Raw genomic sequence first — 22,461 nt, 5'->3', positions numbered from 1 at the left:
CCCACGGAGGGACGTGGCTGTCCAGGTCTCAGGCTGTAGGGAGTGCCTGAGCCTCTCCATGGTAAGTAGTGAGAACAGCTGTGTGAGGTGTGACCAGGTGGAAGATCTGCTTATCATGGTTGCAGAGCTGCAGGAGGAAGTAGAAGGCTGAGAAGTATCAAGGAGCCTGAGAAAGATCGGAAGTGTCGGGCACTGCCTGACCTGAAGCAAGAACATAAACAGGAAGACCCAGAAAAGGCAACCCAAAGCAAAGGGCATTCTGATTCCTCACCCCACACAGCAGAGGACAGTAGGTCAAAGGTGAACCATGAATGGAAAGAAGTCCGTGCTCAGGGCAACAGGCGACCCCCCCACTCCCTGCCTACCTCAGCTCCCCAGGTGCCCCTGAACAACAGGTATGAGGCTCTGGAGGTGGAAGGCCCGTTGATGGATGGTGAAGCTGAGGGACCATCTGCACTGGAGGTGTCACCAGGGTCAGAGAGAGCTACCTGTTGTATCAAGACTGCCTCCACAGGGAAGAAAAGAAGGGTAGTAGTTATAGGTGACTCCCATCTGAAGGGGACAGAAGGTCCAATATGCCGGGCTGACCCTGCTCTGAGGGAAGTTTGCTGCCTCCCTGGAGCCCGGGTTAAAGACATCGTTAGGAAACTTCCTAGCCTGGTACAGCCCACAGACTACTATCCTTTACTACTCTTCCATGTGGGTGGAGACGAAACCGAAACACGGAGTCCACGGTTGATCAAGAGGGATTTCAGGACCCTGGGACAGCTGGTAAGAAGGTCTGGGGCACAGGTAATCTTTTCATCCATCCTTCCAGTTGCGAGCAATGACACTGGAAGAAGCAAGTCCATTCAATCAATTAATAAGTGGCTCCGTGGCTGGTGTCATCACCACAATTTTGGCTTCTTTGACAATGGCATGGGTCGCATGGCACCAGGCCTACTGGCACCAGATGGAACTGGCAAAGGCAGGGACTGTGAGAATGAAGAACCGCCCACTGTAGGAGAAGATCAGGTCCAAGACCATCTTAAGAACCTGAAGGTGGACAAGTCCATGGGACCAGACGAGGTGCATCCATTGGTCCTGAGGGAACTGGCAGATGAAGTTGCTAAGCCACTATCCATCATATTTCAGAAGTCGTGGCAATCTGGTGAAGTTCCCAATGACTGGAAAAGGGGAAACATAGCCCCCATCTTTAAAAAGGGGAAAAAAGAAGACCCAGGGAACTACAGGCCAGTCATTCTCACCTCTGTGCCCGGCAAGATCATGGAGCAGATGCTCCTGGTGACGATGCTAAGGCACATAGAAAATAAGGAGGTGATTGGTGACAGCCAACATGGCTTCACTAAGGGCAAATCCTGCCTGACTAATTTGGTGGCCTTCTATGATGAGGTTACAGCATTGATGGATGGGGGAAGAGCAAAGGACATCATCTACCTGGACTTATCAAGCATTTGATACTGTCCCACACGACATCCTTGTCTCTAAACTGGAAAGACATGGTTTTGATGGATGGACCACTTGGTGGATAAGGAATTGGCTGGATGGTCGCACTCAAAGAGTTGTGGTCAACGGTTCAATGTCCAAGTGGAGGCCTGTGACGAGTGGTGTTCCTCAGGGGTCAGTACTGGGGCCAGTGCTATTTAACATCTTTTTTGGAGACACGGACAGTGGGATCGAGTGCACCCTCAGCAAATTTGCAGATGACACCAAGTTGTGTGGTGTTGTGGACACGCTGGAGGGAAGGGATGCCATCCAGGGAGGGGATCTTGACAGGCTGGAGAGGTGGGCCTGTGAGAACCTCATGAAGTTCAAAAAGGCCAAGTGCAAGGTCCTGCACATGGGTCGGGGCAATCCCAAGCACAAGTACAGGCTGGGCGGAGAATGAATTGAGAGCAGCCCTGAGGAAAAGGATTTGGGAGTGCTGGTGGATGAGAAGCTCAACATGAGCCAGCAAAATGCACTGGCAGCCCAGAAAGCAAATCATATCCTGGGCTGTATCAAAAGAAGTGTGGCCAGCAGGTCGAGGGAGGTGATTCCGCCCCTCTACTCTGCTCTGGTGAGACCCCACCTAGAATACTGTGTTCAGCTGGAAGTCCCCAACATAAGAAGGACATGGAGCTACTGGAGCGAGTCCAGAGGAGGGCCACGAAGATGATGCGAGGGCTGGAGCACCTCTGCTATGAAGACAGGCTGAGAGAGTTGGGGCTGTTCAGCCTGGAGAAGAGAAGGCTCCGGGGTGATCTTATAGCAGCTTTCCAGTACATAAAGGCCTACAGGAAAGCTGGAGAGGGACTTTTTACAAGGGCGTGTAGTGATAGGACAAGGGGCAATGACTTTAAACTGAAAGAGGGGAGATTTAGATTAGATATAAGGAAGAAATTTTTTACATTGAGGGTGGTGAGGCACTGGAACAGGTTGCCCAGAGAAGTTGTGGATGCTCCATCCCTGGAAGTGTTCAAGGCCAGGTTGGATGAGGCTTTTGGCAACCTGGTGTAGTGGAGGATTTCTCTGTCCATGGCAGGGGGGTTGGAACTAGATGATCTTTAAGGTCCCTTCCAACCCTAACCATTCTATGATTCTATGAGATTCTACCTATGCCTTTTTGTAATGACATCTCTGAGCAAGAAATGCTTCTTGTCATTTTAAGACTTCACCTAACAAACGACACACAAGACAAGTGGAAATGAAGTTCTCACCACTGTTACTATACTAAGAAGGTCCAAAATCCAAGACTGACAAACTATGGAAACCATGTAAACAGAAATTTTTAAAAAATTTTTGACGCTACAGGAAGAGAGATTCAGCATATATAGTTCAATGCGAAATAACACAAACACTGCCAAGGTACAATTCTATTTGTGAAGCAGGTATGACTTTCTCAACCTCTGCTCTATACTGCTAACTCACAACATGCTGCTCATCAGACACCCTACTTGTATGCCAAGAACAGCCTTAACTCTGCCTAGGCCTGTCATGTACCAGTGCTCCTCATGCTAAGACACAACTTGTTTTACGTTGTTTCCTCTTTTCCTCTTGTAACAGATCTCACAGGACCCAAGAAGGATTAGAGAGAAAGATGCTATTTTCTCCAGTCAATTGCTATGCTTAGGCTTTCCTGCACAACATTTAATTGTTACGATGGTAGTTGTATATATTATATCAATTTACATAAAACAAAAAAACATAGCAAAAATTACTTTAGTATCAATATTATGCAGCAGGTCTGAATTTTTTTTAAATGCAGTAACTGAACATCAGAAAAGAGAAAATGTTTCCCAGTCAATGCAGCAGTTGGTGTTTTCATAGGAAAAAAAAACAACAAACAAAACACAACAAAAATCAACCACGCACGTGTTTTGAAAGTCAGCCTATTTTCTTTTTTGACTTATTAATTCTGGCTGAGAGGCCAAGGCTCTATTGGCAGTTACACAGAAGCACAAGAAGAGTTATTATTCCACATTCATGTATGAAATCTTGTTATATATACACAAGAAAATACTGCACCTGCAACATAATCATTGGGACTTGGCTTTTACAGTATTTACAGGTTGTCTCTCGGTATTTACAGGTCTTCTCTACGTGGTCTGGCAAATCTTTTCTCAGTATTTTTTCTTTGCAATCAGCACGAGGACAAGAGAGCTCTTCAAACTGACAATCAGTTTTCAAATGCATCTGAAAGATAAAAAAAATAAAACAGTCAAGCCAAGCAACTATCCTTTGAAGGCATCCCACACTAAATAACTTCAGAACCAAAGCAAGCAGATATTTTTTACACTACATTGTGCAAGAGCAAACGCTAACAAATCTACTCAGGAACACGTTTCTGACTTTACACTCCCTTTACCTAAAGAGTGGATTTCACTGTATTACAGAGGTACGTAAACTACTTTTATACTAAAAGCATTCTAACACACTCCAAAATTCCACACAGGCTATTTAAACAAAAAGTAAGCATTCTTTTCCAAGGCATATTATTCCACATAAACATAGATGTTGCTTTTAAGTTGTTTAAATACCTAAGCTTGCTCATTCAAAGCAAGTACCTACACATCTCACTGCAGACTGCTCTGCAGCCATATCTTCCAGTTGTTAAACTACTAGATTACTACTATGTTAGGTCTTCATGAAATGAAGCTTCAAGTTATTTTGTACAAGTCCAGAGAAGCCAAAGGCTTAACTCCACACATAAACCACCACTTACATGAGAGGATTATGACTGGTAAATAAAAATAAAAACACTGAAAAGGAATTAAAATTTCTCACATTTGTAAAGTACACATTTTTCTCGATTTTGTCCTCTCTCCAGTTCTCACTTGTTTTATGCATTTACACTTCTGAGCTTTAGTGTCACACAATCATGGGATTTTCAAGTACAATTCCTTATAGCTTATCGAAAAGTTGAGTTTCAAAACAGTGTAATTCTACTCTCACATTTATAAATCAGATTAACCATTAGTGTGAGCAAGTCAAGAAATGGACTGGAGTTTTAATTTGCAAGATTTCTTCTCATTCTTTAACTCGAAAGGAACCTTATGACTATGTTAGATTACTTACCAGTAACTGACCCAGAGACAGTTGTTCTTTACAGCCCTTGTTTTCATTTCTACAGTATATTTGAAGGGCAAGCAGTTCTCTCCTGCAACAATTGTCTTTAAATACCTGAAAAAAATAAAAAATCACTTCATTTTAGAAATTGAAAACCACTCAAGAATATGCAAGTTCAGATAAAGTAGAAGCCATGCAATTTGGCTACAGAGGTGTCATTTAATAAAATCCTGCCATTCAATTCTTCTTGAATGTGCACATCACAGTCATCCAGTATGAAGCAGCCCACTGAAAGAGAATATCTGGACAGATACTCTACTACTGTTTCACTTTTACTACAAATACAATAAAGGGAAAGGTACAAGGACCAAATTTTTTGCTATTTGCTTGCCAATGATAGGCCTGCATAAGCCAGAACTCTACACTGTTTGGGAAGCTGGTGTATTAGGCACAATATCGGAAGACAAAAAAGAGCCAGAGCACAGTGGTTCAGAGAGGAAGGATTTCATGGAAGGCATGACATCCCTTCAATGACTAGACTGGTTAATTGGAACACCTACTTGCACTTCAGTGGTAACATAAAATTAAAAACATAATCTAAGGTCTTAGAATGGAGGAGGTTTATGATTTCACAGATAAGCAGGCTTTAACCATCTTTCCATTTTAATATTTATAAGCCTTTCCAACATTTTTTGTCTATGATAGAACCACAAGAAGTTAGAAATAGAGAGCTCTGTGTTTGTATTTTTCACCTTTTATGGGTGTTACCCCATAAAAAAATAGACACTATAACTGCACTCTCAAGAAGCCCCACTGCTAAGGGCAAGAACTGGGGATGAGGACTGAAGACCATTACTACTGTTTTGAAGTCCAAAACAAAGGGACAAACACTTCTAGTTATTTTGCAACTGCCTTCATGACCAAAGAAATACCAAAGAACCAAGCCCGACCTCTGACAAATGGAGTTCTGTGACACTGCAGGGATACTGTAATTACAGAACGGTTCTGCATGCTAACAGTTATCGACAACGAAGAATTATGATCAGATCTGTCCAGGGACTAGGAATCTATCCTCAGTATCCATGAAGAAGGAAATACTGCAACCATTCTCATCCAATCTTATCTGACACAGGCCACTGATTTCTGTTTACTTTTCGGATGCATATGTGAAGCTTAATGAATCAACAAATCTCATTTCAATAATCAATTGCCAGTACGGTGGTATTTTTTCTAAAGTAATTCACAAGGTTACTGGACACAGTTTTGCTGACTGAAGTTAAGGCAAGACGTCAGTTTTTAAGTAGTTTTTCCAATATTGTCTAAAAGCTCTTCAGTGATTTTGGACATCAGCATTCCATGGGAAGAGAGGCTTCCAGTTTCATGAAAATCACTGACTTTCACAGTTAGTCTAACACGTATTTAATATACACTGACCTTCTTGTCCTCCCCTTGTTCTAGAAATATTTGAAGTTGCATAACAAATGTACATATTTATGTATATTGGGAGCTAGAAAGTCAGAGTTAAAAAGAACAAATAAAATAGACATCATGATTATTATTAGTCTGAGTTCCTGGAGAGCCCATCCATGTCAAAACTGAATTACACTGAGCACTGTTCAGAGAAGTATTTTTGTTAAGACAAGGACAGTAATGTACCCACTAACCTTTTCTTGAAAATGCTTACCGTTACAAGTATTTATTTAGGCAGGGAAGACTACTAACACAAAGAATTTACTTCACATTACATTTTTCTAAAGTGTTTAAACTGCCTAAACCATGTAGTAAATCAAAAAGAATTTTCTCCACTCTCAACCTTTCAAAGTTTTGCTGTGAAAAACAGTGAAGGGGGTATCAGTGAAATAACTTATCTGTATAAACAGAATCTGATTCTATTACATTACTGTAACTCCACACTGTTCTGGTTCCAGTGTGGTTCACAGAACAACACACTGTAAAAATAGATTAGTAAAACAGTAGACATTGGTCTGGAACCAAATCAGGAGTAACATTTGTCTAGATCTGTCACATCTCTGCATCTACAGGAGATTCAGTATTTCTTATCATACTCCCAGTTGATGGAAGGACAAGAGCAATGTGTTGCTGCAGTTGCCAACTATGAAAACAAGATGTGACACCTGGCTGGACCATTAGGGTGAAGCTGACATGTTGTTTTCTACCATGTGGCTAACAGTAAAAATGAGCTGTCTTCCTAAATAGAACACATGGTTTAGGTTTTATAACAAAACTATCTTCCTCAGGCAGCTTTTTAGGCTTATAAAATAATTACTACAAAGCAATAACACATCTTATGTATTACACAATTCAATCATCTTGAATAAGAAACAATTTTAACAATACCTTTTCTTTTACTATGCTTTCTTGACACGCTGTACATTTTGGACTAAAAGAACTGGAGAGAAAAGAAAACAGAAAAACTATTTTAACTCATCTGAATTTTCGTAGTACAAAAATTTCCATTTATGAGGCACTTAGTGACGATTATTCAATATATTTGAAAATCATTATAATTAGATAACATGATGTTATTTTAAAAAAAGTTGAACACTGAGTTTTCAGTGGACAGTATCTGGCATTCCCAAAGAAATAAGACCACCATAATGCCTCCAGCCAACTGCACTGTAGCTTTCTTCGAGGCAGCAAAATTAATTCCCTATTTTACGGCCTGTGCCTTATCCACAATTTTTGTTACTTCCCAATCTACCTATGCAAACAGGCAAAAATATTGTCTCTTCAATTATCCTGTCCTTTTTCAAACAACACCTAACTAAGCTTTATTTTCTCTAACAGTCAATTATAAACACTTTTTTACCCTAAAAGGATGTATGTCCATCTCTTTCAAGTCTGTTCTGGTTTTAGCAACTGTTATAGATCTTTGCTCCATCCTTTACCTGAACTATCACCCTGTAGCTGTTTTGGTAATCTACCAAGCTTGTGATCTCTTAGACAACAGGTAGGTTGAGGAGCAGAGCAGTCTGAATAGAAACCTAGGTTCCTACAGCTGTTTCTGGCTCTGACCTGCTAGGTGTTATAGTGTAAATTCCTTAATGGCTTTTTAGCTCCATTTCCCCATGTAAAATGGGGCTAATTATACTGATCTCCGTTGTAAAGCACTGAGATCTATGGATGAAAAGCACTAGGTAAAAGCTAGGTAAATTCTTTTGTAAGGCAACTCATTGACAGGCTACATAAATTGCAGCTGCTGGCAGTGGTGCAAATCAATGTAAAAGGCTGAGTAAGTTCGATTATGTTATTATCAGTATGGTTATTTCAAATCATCTCACTGGCTTCTGCTCCTTGGACCAACCATTCTGTGTCTCCTATTTCCAAGCATCTTAACTACCTTGCAGCTTCAGTATCTGTAATATTTTCCATAAGTAAAAAAAATAAATAAAAAAATAAGGGAAACTAATCTACTTGAGGGCGTATAGTGTTTAATACAATGTCATACTTTCCTCACTCTTCCTGAATTCACTCAAGCATCCCACTTGCTCTTTTAAACTACTACTGCATACTGAGCAGACATGTTTATTGCGTTATCTACACTGACTCCCAATTCTTTGTCCTCAAATAACCCTGGAACAGAAGCTGCAAGCATGTAATCAGTGTGTGTGCAGCAGCATATCAACACTGAATGAAAAATTTTTGTGCCAAATACAGAAACAAGGTAAACTTATTTTGCTTCCAGTTTTCTGGTATGCTATTTAAAAAAAAAAAAAAAGCTGTCAATTTAATTTTAATAAAGGATTTGTTTGCAACAAGCACTTAAATATAGTGACATAACTCAAATGAGAAAGCAATGCAGTAGATGGTCTTACCCATGTGTCCTTTTCAATATCAGACTGGTTGGAAAGTCAGTAAGGTAAAATTACACATATTCTAGCTACACTAATAAGCACATGTGCATGTCTCACAGCAGGGAAGGAAAATTGCCCAGATTCCAGCAATGCCAGCCAGAATTGTTACTGCTTAGATTGTTAAGGATCTGCTCTGTCCATCTGCACACATCCAATCATGGCAGGTGTTTACTTTTCTGTAGTCACTGTTATTAACCATGCACGAGTCTTCCAAAAACATATATTCAGAAAGAAATAACTGCATTTCTTAAATACAAACTATACTTCACTTGAAAATGTGTATTGAAAGAAAAGTTGGTGGGGCTTTTTTAGTTTTGTTTTAAATTTGGCATGCTGTAGCACAAAACCTACAGGAGTGCATTAGTGAGCTATGGACCTTTGTATTTGCCCACCTCAGAGGTTACTCGTTATCACGAAACAGAGTAATGTAATATCTTCCAATCTCTTCTGCCATGCTGCATGTAGCCTTGATTTATATCTACCTGAGATTATGGTATTTCCAAGTGAAATACAAACTAATACCTAGAGCCAGAATGTTCACAAAAAGTAAACAGGAGATCACCAAGATCTTCCAATGTCAAATCCTCTCTCTGATAGTAGTCCGGTGTGCAATGTCCAGTGAGCTCAACCTCTTCTGTACCTCTCCTTTCCCAGAAAAAATGCAAGTTTTGATTGCTTTTTTACCCCAGGAGATTAAAGCTTGCAGAATGGTCTCCAAACACTAGACCAAGATTTGAAATCACACTGCTGAATACAATCAGTAGCAATGCATCAAAGTGGAAAGGCAAAGAAATACACTCCTACGGATGCACAGATATTTCTTAAAAGCTAGATACTCCTTGAACAATCACACTTTTATTTTTACCTAGAGTGGGAAAGATTGCATCTCTCAGCATTCATTTTATGTCTATAACATTCACTCACCCACTTTGCGCTCTGGCCCAAACATTTCAGTAATTAAGAAACCAACCTTCCTGACCCTCCAGGAATCCACAAAACACAAAAGCTCCAGGACACACAGCTAGAAGGGTTACGGGGAAAGGAAGCTCCACAAGCAGTTACATTTATCCAAGGGTCCCACCACTCAACTGTGAAACTGGGTCCACAGCTCACTTAGGTACTATCACTCTAAGGAGCCTCTGCAGGCTTACTTCCTCACACGGCCATGATTTACTGAGTGTATTTTACACTAAAATAGCCATGTTAGCAGTCACGTGAAACATCTACTCAGTCCCAGGCTCCACAGGCAATGAGATTCTTACCTAACACATCACTACATGGGATTAAACCACTTAAACACCGTTTCAACAATACTGATAGAAAGCTTAGTTGTCTCATCCTGACCCAGAGTAGAACACAAATGTTTGCACCAGGATATGGATAACAAATAAGCAAGCAAGCAACATGCAGAAGGCTGCTTCAAGCCAGGGCATTAGCTTAATGTATTCCTAAAACTGCAACGGTGTCCACGTTTGTCGGGGAAGTTTCCTGGCTGCTACATGGGAAGCATCTGTGCCTTGTCGAGACAGGTGCTGCGAGTCATGTTGGCCAGCCGGAGACCACGTGACCTATGGGAGGCTTAAAGGCGGGGCACTCCCCTCGAGGAGGGTGGCATTTCCCTCCTGGGTACTGGAGTGGTAGGAGCCCCTGGAGAGTGGTGTATTGGAGCTCTCGGTTGAATAGCCTTCTGATTGAGAGAGCAGTGAGTTGAGGCTCTCTGTTGGATAGCCTTCGATTGGGTCCATTGGGATTGAGACCCTTAAGAGTTGAGATAAAGCCTTCTGATATACGAGGGGAATCACAACGGCCTTTTGGGCCAGTGGTCTGCGACACACGTTATTTTCAGCAGTCCACAAAATTCAAAGGTATCAACATGTTCTATCACAACAAAAAACTCACCTTAGCAAGGCATTCATGCAGGTCTCACAGAATCTGTGTCCACATTCAGTCTGTTTAGGATTGCATAAGATGAGGTGACATTTTTCACATTTATACTTATCTTCCACGGCATTTACAAACTTCTCTTTGTAGCCACCTTGCTCTGGAACATAAATCGATGCTGAAGGACTGCGATCAGGATTGGCCCTTTGTTGTACCATTTCTACAGATAAAGGGGGTTCTGTCTTCTTACTGGTGTCCATGCTCTACGATATTTTCTGTGAAGCAAAAATGAGAAAACTTCTAGAAATGAAGACCTCTTTTTCCACTTAAACAAATACAGCATCTTTGAGAGACTATATAAAACCAGAAAGCACTAAGAACAGATGCATGTCCAAGTATCATGTAAACATAACACATACATAATTGCGTAAGTATATTAAGCATAGTGTATCTGTAAAATACTCTAGATCTTTCAAAGGCTAAGAAGGTCAAGAATTAAAACCTACTCCTGAAAGTGAAGTGTTAGTTAATTAATTGTGGGCATCGCTCTAGGAACATAGAAGAACAGAGCTTGCATTCTTCCATTTCTTTCTTTGTCTCTCTGGAAAACATCTTTAATATTGAAGTTATATCACTAGAGGAAGCAGCAAGGGCTGTGGTGAAGAACATGCACTCATACAGTACCATGCACAATGCTACTCAGATGCTAATATAAAAAGCACACAACCACCAGTGTCCTATACAGGGTATTCAGAGTCTACACAGCTCCACTGCCTACTTCGCCTGTCCATCCTATGCAACAGTGAAGTGTAAGACACACTGCTTTAAGTCTGTTTTAGAACAAAACAACAGGTTTTACTTATTACACACTTTCCAATCTTTTCATCATACATCCCCACATGAAAAGAGAAGGTGATACAAGTCTAATTGACAGAGGATTAAGGCTTACACAGCACGGCCACTTGATTAATTCACCAGGACTACGCACCACTGACAGACAGCTGAGAAAATAATTAATGGAGTTGAAGACTGTATTACAGTACCTATTATCCTGGACTGTGATTCTTCTAGGTCAGCATGCAAAGCATTAGCAGAGCAAGAGAGGAAGAATACCTCTAGTTAAATTTTAAAACCTGTTTTCAATGATTTCCTTGCTTAGCTTATAGTCAAACAAGTGTAAGTGGTCTTAAAAAAAACGCAGCACATGAAGGAGAAAGCACAGCTGGAGGATACACCGCCTATCTACGTAAGAGAAATGCCTGGCTATTTACAAGAGAAAGGTGTACTTCAGTTCTCCCTCCAAGTTAACCCACACTTAAAACACAAACCTATTCCATTGCTCTATGGTTACCTCAACTGCTACGGTTACAATTCAACTTTAAGAAGCAGAGTGAAGAAATGAGGCCCAGTTCACTTCTCAGTTATCATACCACAAAGGGAGTCAAATGCCTCACATCCCAAATAACGCAAACCTTCCGGTACACAGTTTTTGTGATCTCTTATCTTCCTTCGCTAAGCCCAAAACAAGTACTTGTCATTAAATGCATATTTTTGTAGATCATTTCTTCATCTATACTTTTGGTACAGAATCCTCTATGGAGACTAAACAGACAAGGAATTTCTTTCATTTCTGATGCCAACTGTTATTTCTAGAAACACAAACCAATATCATTACGACTCATCACTGATACCATTTCATGTCTTTACCAATGTCAGCTGAGCAAGGTTAGGGGTGCTGAGTGAAGAATCCCCCCTTCCCTGCCTCCTCGTCCCAGCGGAAAGCCCCTCCGTATCTCCATTAAACACAGAGAGACACCAAGGAAACCATCCTCATAACTCTGTACATAGATCCGATGATTTGGTCTTATTCAAAAGCTCAAACCCCCTCAAAAAATACACACCAACAAAAAAAAGAAAACACCAAATGAAACAGTTTCTACAGTAACTGAAAGGGAAATATAAATTCCGGTCCATAATTTGAATTAATGTCTGGCTGTTCCTTGTCTACTCTTCAAAGACTGCAGAGTCTAATACCTTGGCAGAACAATATCTGAAAAAAAAAAAACCCACCCAGAAAAATCACTGCTGAACTGAAAGTAACTTGCACTTCTCATTAATGAGGAAATTCAGATTATTTCAGACCAGGAAAGTAAGCAAAGCTTGAACTAGTGTTTCAGCAGTAAGTATTAAAAAAAAAAAAACAAAGGAAAAAAAAAAAAACACAAAACAGATAATGATGATATTGAAGAGGTAATTCAAGAGATTGTAACCAGCACAGAAGAAATGAGATGTGATGCTGAGAACAAGAGTCAGAGGCAAGGAGGTTAAAAGAAACACGAGTGAGAAAGGAAAGCAGATGATGAAAGTAGTCTAGCTTTAGAGATTGCCCAAGGCACGACTGCCATTGCTGAACATCTGTGGCTGGACAGGGGGAACCCAGTTTGGGGTTTTTTTTCCAACCATATTCAAGACATCTACCATTCCGTCAATTCTTGAAGTCAAAAGCCAACTTCAAGCATGCTGACTGGTAAGAACAACACAGGGAACATGATTTTCCTTAAAATGCCAGAATAAAACAAGGCGTGGCCTGATTCTGACCCGCAGAAGAAATTCTGAAAAAGAGGCGCTAAAAGAGATGCTGACAGGAGAACTGGCAAGTCAAGAGAGCACAAAATTCTTGAGTTTATAAGTCATCCAACATAACTACTGAACGTCTGTTTTGCCATAAAGTTTCTTCCAAATAAAAAGAAGTTAAAGATTATTAGAGATGTTAAGTCTTCCAATAGCACCATTCCTTCATGGCAACTGAGTAATTAGTCACAAGGAGGCAGGCAGGGGTGAGAAGGAGAATATTCAAGATTTAACTGAGAAAGAGTAACAAATGCCAAATGAGCAGCAGGTGAGAGTTTCACAGAGATACGAAACTGCTCAGGGACTGGACTGTCAGCTGTCAAGAGAGATTTCGTATCAAAATGAACTGCACAGGGCTCCACAGGACTCCACTTCTGGAATTGACATATTGGATATCCTCACAGGAAACAACCAGAAAGCACACTGATAAATGAAATTTACTATGAGATATGCCTAATGGCCAGATTTGTGTGCCTCAGGTTTCATATTCCTGTTTCATGAAGAAGTACATCAGACCAGAAAACCCAAACAAGCGCAGCATGAGAGTAGCCACCTTGGCGAAGAGCTCTCTTCCACACTATTCTGAACTGCCAGCGTCTTCTTATGTAGCAAAACTAGGAAGCCACTCATCAAGTACTGCAATAAAATACAACAGAGAATCGAGCTTAAAAGAAACACCTAGGCCTCCTCATTACAGTGAGAGCTGCACTTAACAAGGGGGTGGGGAGACATGATGTCTATCAAACTGCACAAAGAAATCTGTACGCACAGAGCTGTCCTCATGCGTGCAAGTTACACGCTCTTACACCGGCGTATGGGACCAGTGGTGAACACAAGTGCAGATAATGCAAACGTTTCAGCTGCCACCCTTTTGCAAACAGCTTTCTATTAAGGTTTACATACCACTACAGGGTGACATCTGCAATGTCGTCTTCTCCTTTTCAGGAGCTTTTAACAGCAGGACTCAGATTATATCCCCATCATCATGTTTCAAACTGCCAACAAGAAGCAATTTTGAAGTCACACCTCAGTAAAATACTGAGGTATCTTCATCTGATAGCAGTGAAAATAATACACTTCCAGAAAGCAAGAACAGGAGTCTGGCTAGAACATTCAAGATAGGCCAGTTCTGGTGGGGACCTCTGATTCCTGAAGGCATGGCAAGCTGCCACCAAGTCACAGACTCTGGTCCTTGTTCAGCAAGCTAAATCTTAACTCCTAATTCAACACTAGCTATTTCTTGAGCTCCAGTTTCTTATCCCTGGAAAAAATCATCAAAATAAAAGAACAACAGCTTTAAAAGACATCTAAAAATTATAAATCTCAGATAATCACCTTTCAGGACAGGTAAACACAAAGAGAAGCACAGTCACCAAGGTCGGTTCTGTCCACTGTTGATGACATTCTTTCAGCCACCTCTCCTGCAGCCAGCATATACTTCTATTCATGCTTCTGCAGAGTACCAGAAGGAGTGATTGCTCTGGTCATCGGATGGGTGACACTGCTTGCTCCATCCTGCCAGGTCTCACTGTGCTCCATTTTTGTCTCTACTCTCATTCAACACAAGTAGTACTCGAGTATCTGAGGCTGGACCACAGTTAATATTACAGGCTGTCTATACTGTGGTAATTAACAAGAAATTGTTCTAACCTTTAACTCATGCTGACATTAGTACAGAGGGTTAGAAACTGGAAGCAAAAGTGAATTTACCAACAAAGCTGTTCAAAGAATTAGAAAGCATGGGAGTTCGAAAACAAAAAGCATTTTACTCTTTCCTTGTTTAAGCAAGGACGCTGTTCTCACTGCAGAGAGGGCAAACATCCTAGAGATGTGCATTAGCGTTCTGTTCTATACCACATCCGTTATTCGTTTGCTCTTGGGAATAAAACCAATTTGCAACATAGAAATACAATAAAGCTTCTATAAAAATTCAAAATAAATCTGAATCTAAAAAAAACAGGAAAAAAATTTAACTCTTTACGTAATCTAAAACACCCGCAAAAAAACTGATTGCAGAAGGGACCATGGGATTTGGCACATAGCAAGCTCTGCATGAAGACAGTTTCAATACATTGACAATACAAAGCAGGTAAGCTTTTACCAAAGTTTTAAATTTAAAAAGGTCAATAAGTTATTTGAAATAAGTGGGTTTGCTACACTACCAGAGAAGAGGATAACAGAAGATAATAGCCAATCTAATTTGGTTATTACTTAGGACAGAAAAGTTTTTCAATCAAATTACAATTTGCACAGAGAACAGAAGTTACTCACACAGAACAGCACTGCATGCACAGTATCTAAATTAAGCTCTGAAAAAGAAATCTTAAGTTGGACAGGGAGCTAAAGAGCACAGCAGAAGTGACCAATGAGATGACTCGACCTGCCTTTTTCAAAAAACAGTTTATATATTTTTATCTAAAAAGCACAAAATCACACAAATTTCAGTATTTCATCCTAACTAGGTCACTTCTTAGGTAGTGTAGGGTATGTGTTTTTAGTTTAGCTTTTATTGAGATAGAACTTGTGATTGTTCTATCTCTCCTCCCAGACTCTCAAAAACACTTGGGAACCAACCAGACAGATAGGTTTCATGAAAATGAGCAGCTATGTGGGGAACAAAAAGAGAAACTTAATGTAGTGTCCCAGTGAGCAAGAGGCTGTAGAAGTGAAACCTCAATCACCATCATCTCTGGGTGGTCCATCAGCTGGCCAGTCAGTACGCAATTATATCCAAACCAGCCAAGATCACCTGCTCCTTCAAGTTCAGCCAAACTTCATGATCTTAGTCTTCTCTAATGTTCTAATGGGGGGAGGGAGTGGGGCTGGAAGTCTTTTTTTAATTACTTTTTTATTGAGGAGGGGGGAAGTAGGGGTGAAAAAGGGATGTAGAGCACAGATTAGTAGTAAACTAGACTTCATCAGTTTCACTGTTCACAGAATTTTCTTCTGTACTTTACAGGATCCCCTCAGAGAGCCAAATAATCAGGTACCTGGAATGGTATTTCCAGCTCTTCAGTATTCCTAGCCTATGTGCTTTCTATCACCAAGAATTATTGCTTCAAGTTATCACACAGAAATCTTTATCTTAAAATTAAATTATTAAAACAATTTGAACTTTTCCGTGTCTTATATTTCAGCATTTTATAGCTTCTAATAAATTCCTAGCACATACTTACTGAAAAGAACGTACATCTTTCTTTCACCATCTTTTAGACAAGTCTTCTGACTCAGTTCTGCTTCTACTTCTGAGTGCAGTTACAATATGCAACATATACTGTCATACCTTGATTACTGTTTAAAACAATACTGCAAGCTGAAAGCAGTATATTGGTGAAAACATATTATCTATTTACTCAGTGCACACGTGTCAAAAAATTAAAGCTAAGCAAGGACATTGCCATGGGAATCTTGACTCTAGACTGCTTGAGGGTGTCTTGCTGCAGAGGCTCATTCTCACAACATCCAGCCACCCCTCAGCCTGGGATTCTGGTAAAAGCCCCATCATTGAGTGTGGACAGGGTCATATAAGAACAATTATAAATAAAATGCAAATGGCAAGAATCACTCCACAAAAATACCTAAGCAGTGACTGAAGCAGCACTGGAGCGGCAGATTTGAAAGCAGAGGACCATCCATCGATTTTCCCTTGTGTGAGGTCAGAAGTCTTGGCACTTACACTCCTCTTGTTTGTACAAGTGAACTAGTGATTTTTTTTTTTTTTTCCTCCATGCATTTGTCATGCTTGAAGCACTATTCACTGTTTCTATACACAATATATAAAAACAACTAACCAGTGTTGAGGTATTTCCATCATATCCTTTAAGAGAAAATTATGAGAGGGATAGTGGAAGATGGGGACGGGTTGCTGGTCACCAACATTAGGTATCATAGAATCACAGCATATGAGGTTGGAAGGGACCTCAAGGATCATCCAGTCCAACATATATCCCTGGGGTCCCCACTTGTGACAGGCTGCCAGTCTGAAAAGGAGCTATTCATGCACCACCAGTGCGGCCAGTCAGCCAGTTCCCCACCCACCACACTGATCAGTTGTCTACACTGTAATGCATCAGCTTCTCTAGGAGGAGGCTGTGGGAAATCGTATTGAAAGCCTTGGAGAAATCTGGGTATAAAATGCCCACCGCTCGCCCCACATCAACGGAACGGGTTACTTTGTCATAGAAGGCGATCAGGTTTGTCAAGCATGATTTGTCCTTGGTGAATCTGTGCTGGCCTTCCCCAGTCACATGCTTCATTTGACTTGTGATAGCCCCCAGGAGGATTCGTTCCCTAACTTTCCCAGGGACTGAAGAAAGACTGATGGGCCTATAATTTCCTGGATATATAACTTCACACAGTGAAAAAGACAAGACCATTTCTTATCTTCTTTTATGCAAAACATTCTAATTTCTGTATGAAAAAAAAAAGGCAGCATTGATATTTAAAACTTGTTTTTCCTTGTGTTAAAATACACTGAGTATTTTAACTACTTTAAACTTTGCCCTACGGTTCCATAAGCATCCATCTCCCTTGCATAAACTAAGGCAAACCAACTGTGAAGACCACCTTGAGATACACATAATAGAAAAGATGAAGATCAATAGGAAATATCACTACTTGGATATAAGCAAGTAGAACAGAAGCATCTGAAAACACACTGAAGACACCAAATATTCTCTGCACAAGAAAATTCTGCCATTTGCAAGCTCTTCACAGTCAGTTATTAGTGCAGTATCCCAGAGACGCTGAGGTTGGAAGGCAACTCTGGAGGTTATCCAGCCCAACCTTCTATTCAGAGCACGGTTAACTACAAAGTTAGATCAGGTAGTCCAAGGATGAGCTCTGAAAAACTCCAAGGACGAAGATACAGCAATCTCTCCAAACAACCTGTTCCAGTGCTTAACACTCGTCTGTGAAGAATTTTTATTATAGGAATTATGGCATAATCTTATGATGTAGAAAAAAGGCCTGTTCCAACACATGAACTGCTACATTCTCAAGCAACCAAACCAGATTTCACCATCATGTTTAAGGGCTCTATTCTGTAAAAATTATTGAATCAATAGCAAGACTATTTTTGGCTTGGATCATACAGGCTATTCCTTCTTTTTGTATCTGATCTAGAAAATCAGAAGTATAACCAAAAATGGTATCTTCATATTCTTGCAGAAGAATAACCATGCCTGTCATTTCAATCACAAACATTGTGTAACACCCTTGTTCCTGCTTGCAAGATGACTGAATAGCAGAAAATGAATGGGAAGTGAAGTTTTACATTGTTTTATTCTTTTAACTTTTATTATTTACTTGGCACTATTTCTTTCAACAAGGCGTCTACACATACATGTGTCTTGCAGGCTTAAACAAAACAGCATCCCAGTACAGGGAACTCAATCTAGCAAGCCTGCTAGACTACGCTTTCATGAACACAGTTCTAATATATATTCCCTTCTGCTCAGTGTAACAAATAGAAAAGAAAGTATTGGATAGATGTGCAAAGTAACTACATCAGCATTAAGAGATGAAAATGGGAATATTTATAAATAATAATGTAGCATTAATATTACTTGGAGCATTCAAGAACCCAGAGACTGACACTCTTAGTAACTGCCCAATATTACATTGAACAGAATTAACATTTAGTCTAGCACATACTACAGTGATGGGAGAAAAAAAAAAACAACAACTTTAAAAGGGATTAAATTTTAACTACTAAAAAAAGAGAGCAGAAAAGTAATTCAGTGCAATTTAGGAAAACTGATTTTTACATGACACTATGTTCAATTACTACTTTTTTAAAAGTTAACAGCATTCTTTTGATCCATGATATACAGGCTGGCAAAATAGCTTTAAGATTCAGCCTGAGGCCATAGTAAATATGAAGTGTGTGTGTTTTGACTTACACTTGCTATCTACAGCTCTCAATAATTACTTCGTAATCTCAGTGGTCTACCAAAATACAGCATAAAGTCATTTGAAGTGCAAGAAATCAAAAGCCTCTTTTAGAAATCAAAAGACCTCTTAAGCTTTAAAAGCCTGGGTCACAAGAGAACAGATAAGAGGCATGTTGTCCAAGCTCACCCTCTGTACTTTTCTCCTGCATTTTGAATTCTAATCTGGGTTCTTGTCTATGGATGCAGGAGAGAAAAGGCAAAACATGCAAGGTTACTGCATTTCACCCATTAAATTAACCCCTAGTTGGGATCCATATTTCTATACATTTTCAGTAGAAGCATTTAAAGTAGAGGAAAGATTGAAAGACGATCAGATGATCATAGGACAAAGTGTACTTTAATCTCTTCCTCTCCACTGCTGTTCAGGGGAAGTCCATGGTTGAGATACATATGCCAGCCCTATGTGGAGGAAGTGGATCAGCACTATGTACGTTTTGTAACTTCTGGCTCTGTTTACAAAGGAAAAGCACTCATTTACCACAGAAGAAAAATATTCAGATCAAATATTCTAGGAAATGCCATAATCATCATAACATTACAAGTTAAACATAGTTTCCTTTTGAAAAACTGTTCTATATATGCTTTGAAGAGAGAAATAGCAAAACCAGCTTGTGTTTGAATTCTGAGTACTCGGTTTTTATGGAAAGCTATTTCCATCAGCCCAGCTTTCCTCCGCTTCTTGTTCCACAGCAAGCCTGACTTTTCCTTTACTTTTGTTGCACAGCATAGAAGTCAATGGTTCATATGTTACAAGCAGTAAAGTCATATCACTTATACCCCAAAAAAAGAAGTCATTCACTATGTTTCCCACTTGTGCCTGCTATAATCAGGAAACAGTCAATTTGAACTACCCATGACAAATCGTAACAAGGATCAACAATGATTAAGGCAGACAGCACGTCCAAATAATTTTGGCCAAAGCATACAGTCACAGAAAGAGATGTCTCATCCCCTAGTGACCTAAAAAAGTCACCTCCCAAGGTGTGCCTTTAAGAAAACAGCTGCTGCATGATTTATCACAAATAACTTGCTTTTAAACTGTATCAACTCAAGATACTAAAGTCTTTTCATCTCTGAAATCACCAAATAGGAATCAAAAATTCTTCATGTCTCTTATTGTCAGTCTTTTTTGGTTTTGTCTTTTTTTATACCAAGACCTATCGATGTATGCTATTCTTTTCCACTCTGTTAATCCAAGAGATCCTCAGTTTCAAGTCTAATGGCATTTCAAAAGTCAAGCAGAATAGCGACAGATATTCTTCAAACCACAGTCTATCTACCTACTTTGCTGACTGGCAAGTGCATGAAGAATACTTTCTGCGTTGCCCATTTCTGGCAGAGTGCAGCTGTGCTGACTCTTAATGAATCCAGTCTTGAAATCTAAGAAGAGGTACTACCTGTCTTAAAATTTTTTACCTCATCTTCTGCAATTATTAGATGAAAGTATCTGAAGGCAAAGGTGTCAGAGACCAGCAAATATATAAAAAAAAACCAAAAAAAAACAAAAAAACAAAACCCAAAACAAACCCAAAGCACTTCAAGAGGCTTATTGTAAATAATTACAGGAAAACTGTCTTCTCAAGAATCCCCAAAATATTGGTTAATCTCATGTTAAAATGCAGCTCATCTTTAACAAAATAAATCTCCCAGGAAATTCTGAACACAGCAGAGTACAGAGGAAGTTAGTAAAGGAAATAGAATGCAACTTCGAGTATGGCTCTGCACTTTTTGAATTCAACGTTGAAATGAAGTACTGAGGGACTACAAATGGCTATCTCAGAAAACTAAGATCACAGTATCTCACTTCCACAAGAAATTCTTTCCACTCTAACCAAAGTAAGTTTTCTAAGCCTACATTCAAAGCTCAAAGAAAAAAAAAAATAAATCTATCCGTCTTGTCTCCTATGGAAACTCACCCGCCTAGAACATTTCCTGCTCTTCCATTTTATCCAGTTGACCACTGCATACTATAAACACAGGTAAGAAAAAAATTACTTTTTCACACTGCCCTAAATACTAATAAAATTCTAGAAACTAACAACAGCAAGTGACATCATCAGAATATTTTATTAACATTACACTGCCTCGGAGGCATTCATTCATGCACAGATCTCAACCTCTCGCTAATCTCAAGTGGATTTTTCCACCATTCCAGATCATGTCTTCACCTTTGTCTAAAATTGTTGCTTCTTATTCAGGAAGAAAGAGGAAAAAAGGGCGTAAGGGCAACTCTCCTGTTATTTGCCTGTATTTTATTATTTATTAGAATGTGAGGGAAGACAAAAATATTGTCCACTTGTTTAATGAAGTGGTAGTAGGTTTAACTTCAGTAATTTCAGTGTTTATACTGTATACTTCACTGTTTATATTGTATTTTATGTGACCAACATCTTGAAGTTTGGGACAAGTGGGAGGGAGGGGTTAAGATTTTTGCATTAGAGGAAAAAAAAACCAAATTGAATCACATTTGTAAATGGAATCTGGAAGAAAAAAAAAAAACAAACACAGAAAACCAAAATTATTTTAAAAAACAAACCACCAAAACACTTGTGCTTGTATTTCTAGTTATACTAAAAAGTGCATTCCAGTTTCTACATCTCTAGAAAACATGTGTTACTGAAGTTGAGTTTTCAAGAGCAAAAAACAACGTTTGGAAAAAGTCATAGATCCTTAATTCAGACATGTCAGAATACTCAGAATCAGAGCTTCACATTCACTGCTATTTAAAGTACGTTTTAGAATCATAGAATCATAGAATGGTTAGGGCTGGAAGGGACCTTCAAAGGTCATCTAGTCCAACCCCCCTGCAAGGAACAGGGATATCTCCAACTAGATCAGGTTGCTCAGGGCCTTGTCCAACCTGGCCTTGAACGTCTCCAGGGATGGAGCATCCACCACCTCTCTGGGCAACCTGTTCCAGTGTTCTACCACTCTCATAGTAAAAAATTTTTTCCTAATATCCAACCTGAACCTACCTCCCTCTATTTTAAAACCATTACCCCTTGTCCTATCATAACTGGCCCTCCTGAACAGCCTCTCCCCATCTTTCCTGTAGGCCCCCTTGAGGTACTGGAAGACCGCTATAAGGTCACCCCGGAGCCTCCTCTTCTCCAGGCTGAACAGCCCCAACTCTTTCAGCCTGTCCTCATAGGAAAGGTGCTCCAGCCCTCTTATCATCTTCGTGGCCCTCCTCTGGACCCTCTCCAACTGGTCCATGTCCTTCTTATGTTGGGGACTCCAGAACTGGACGCAGTACTCCAAGTGAGGTCTCACGAGGGCAGGTTCATGGAAGAAACTTTTTTGTAACTGAAGAGTTAGATTCCTGAAACATGTTTCCCAACAATGTAAGAAAGGAAGGAACTTGTTTCTTGCTCTTGTAGTAAACGTAGGCTTTAGGAATATGCTATTGAAGGCCAAACCTATACAAGACAAACTCCTCCTGGTGTATGACTGTTTTTTTTCTTCCAGCTAAAAAGTCTCATTAATAGATTCTTTTACCTGGTACTTGCATGCAATTTCCTAGTTTCTCTCTCAGATTGTGATTACTTTCCCATAACAAACTACTCTATTAT

The 22,461-nt window shown here is 39.9% G+C and overlaps 1 protein-coding gene across 2 annotated transcripts in view; it reads right to left on the bottom strand.

The window, feature by feature from the left end:
* TRAF3 (TNF receptor associated factor 3) overlaps nucleotides 1–22,461 on the bottom strand; it is a 70,869-nt gene that overhangs the window by 21,713 nt on the left and 26,695 nt on the right. For both annotated transcript variants that reach the window (XM_086613025.1, XM_086613026.1), the window contains exons 2-5: nucleotides 10,323–10,579; nucleotides 6,907–6,958; nucleotides 4,558–4,662; nucleotides 3,508–3,675 (exon numbers count right to left, since the gene is read on the bottom strand). In XM_086613025.1, the coding sequence (XP_086469151.1) occupies nucleotides 3,508–3,675; nucleotides 4,558–4,662; nucleotides 6,907–6,958; nucleotides 10,323–10,564 (567 nt within the window). In that variant the 5' untranslated portion in view covers nucleotides 10,565–10,579. The remainder of the gene's footprint in view (nucleotides 1–3,507; nucleotides 3,676–4,557; nucleotides 4,663–6,906; nucleotides 6,959–10,322; nucleotides 10,580–22,461) is intronic.

Source organism: Tauraco erythrolophus, chromosome 6 (genome assembly GCF_009769465.1).
Source record: "Tauraco erythrolophus isolate bTauEry1 chromosome 6, bTauEry1.pri, whole genome shotgun sequence".
Lineage (NCBI taxonomy): Eukaryota > Metazoa > Chordata > Aves > Musophagiformes > Musophagidae > Tauraco > Tauraco erythrolophus.
Note: the sequence above shows the minus strand (reverse complement) of the source record. Positions and strands in the feature narration are given on the sequence as shown.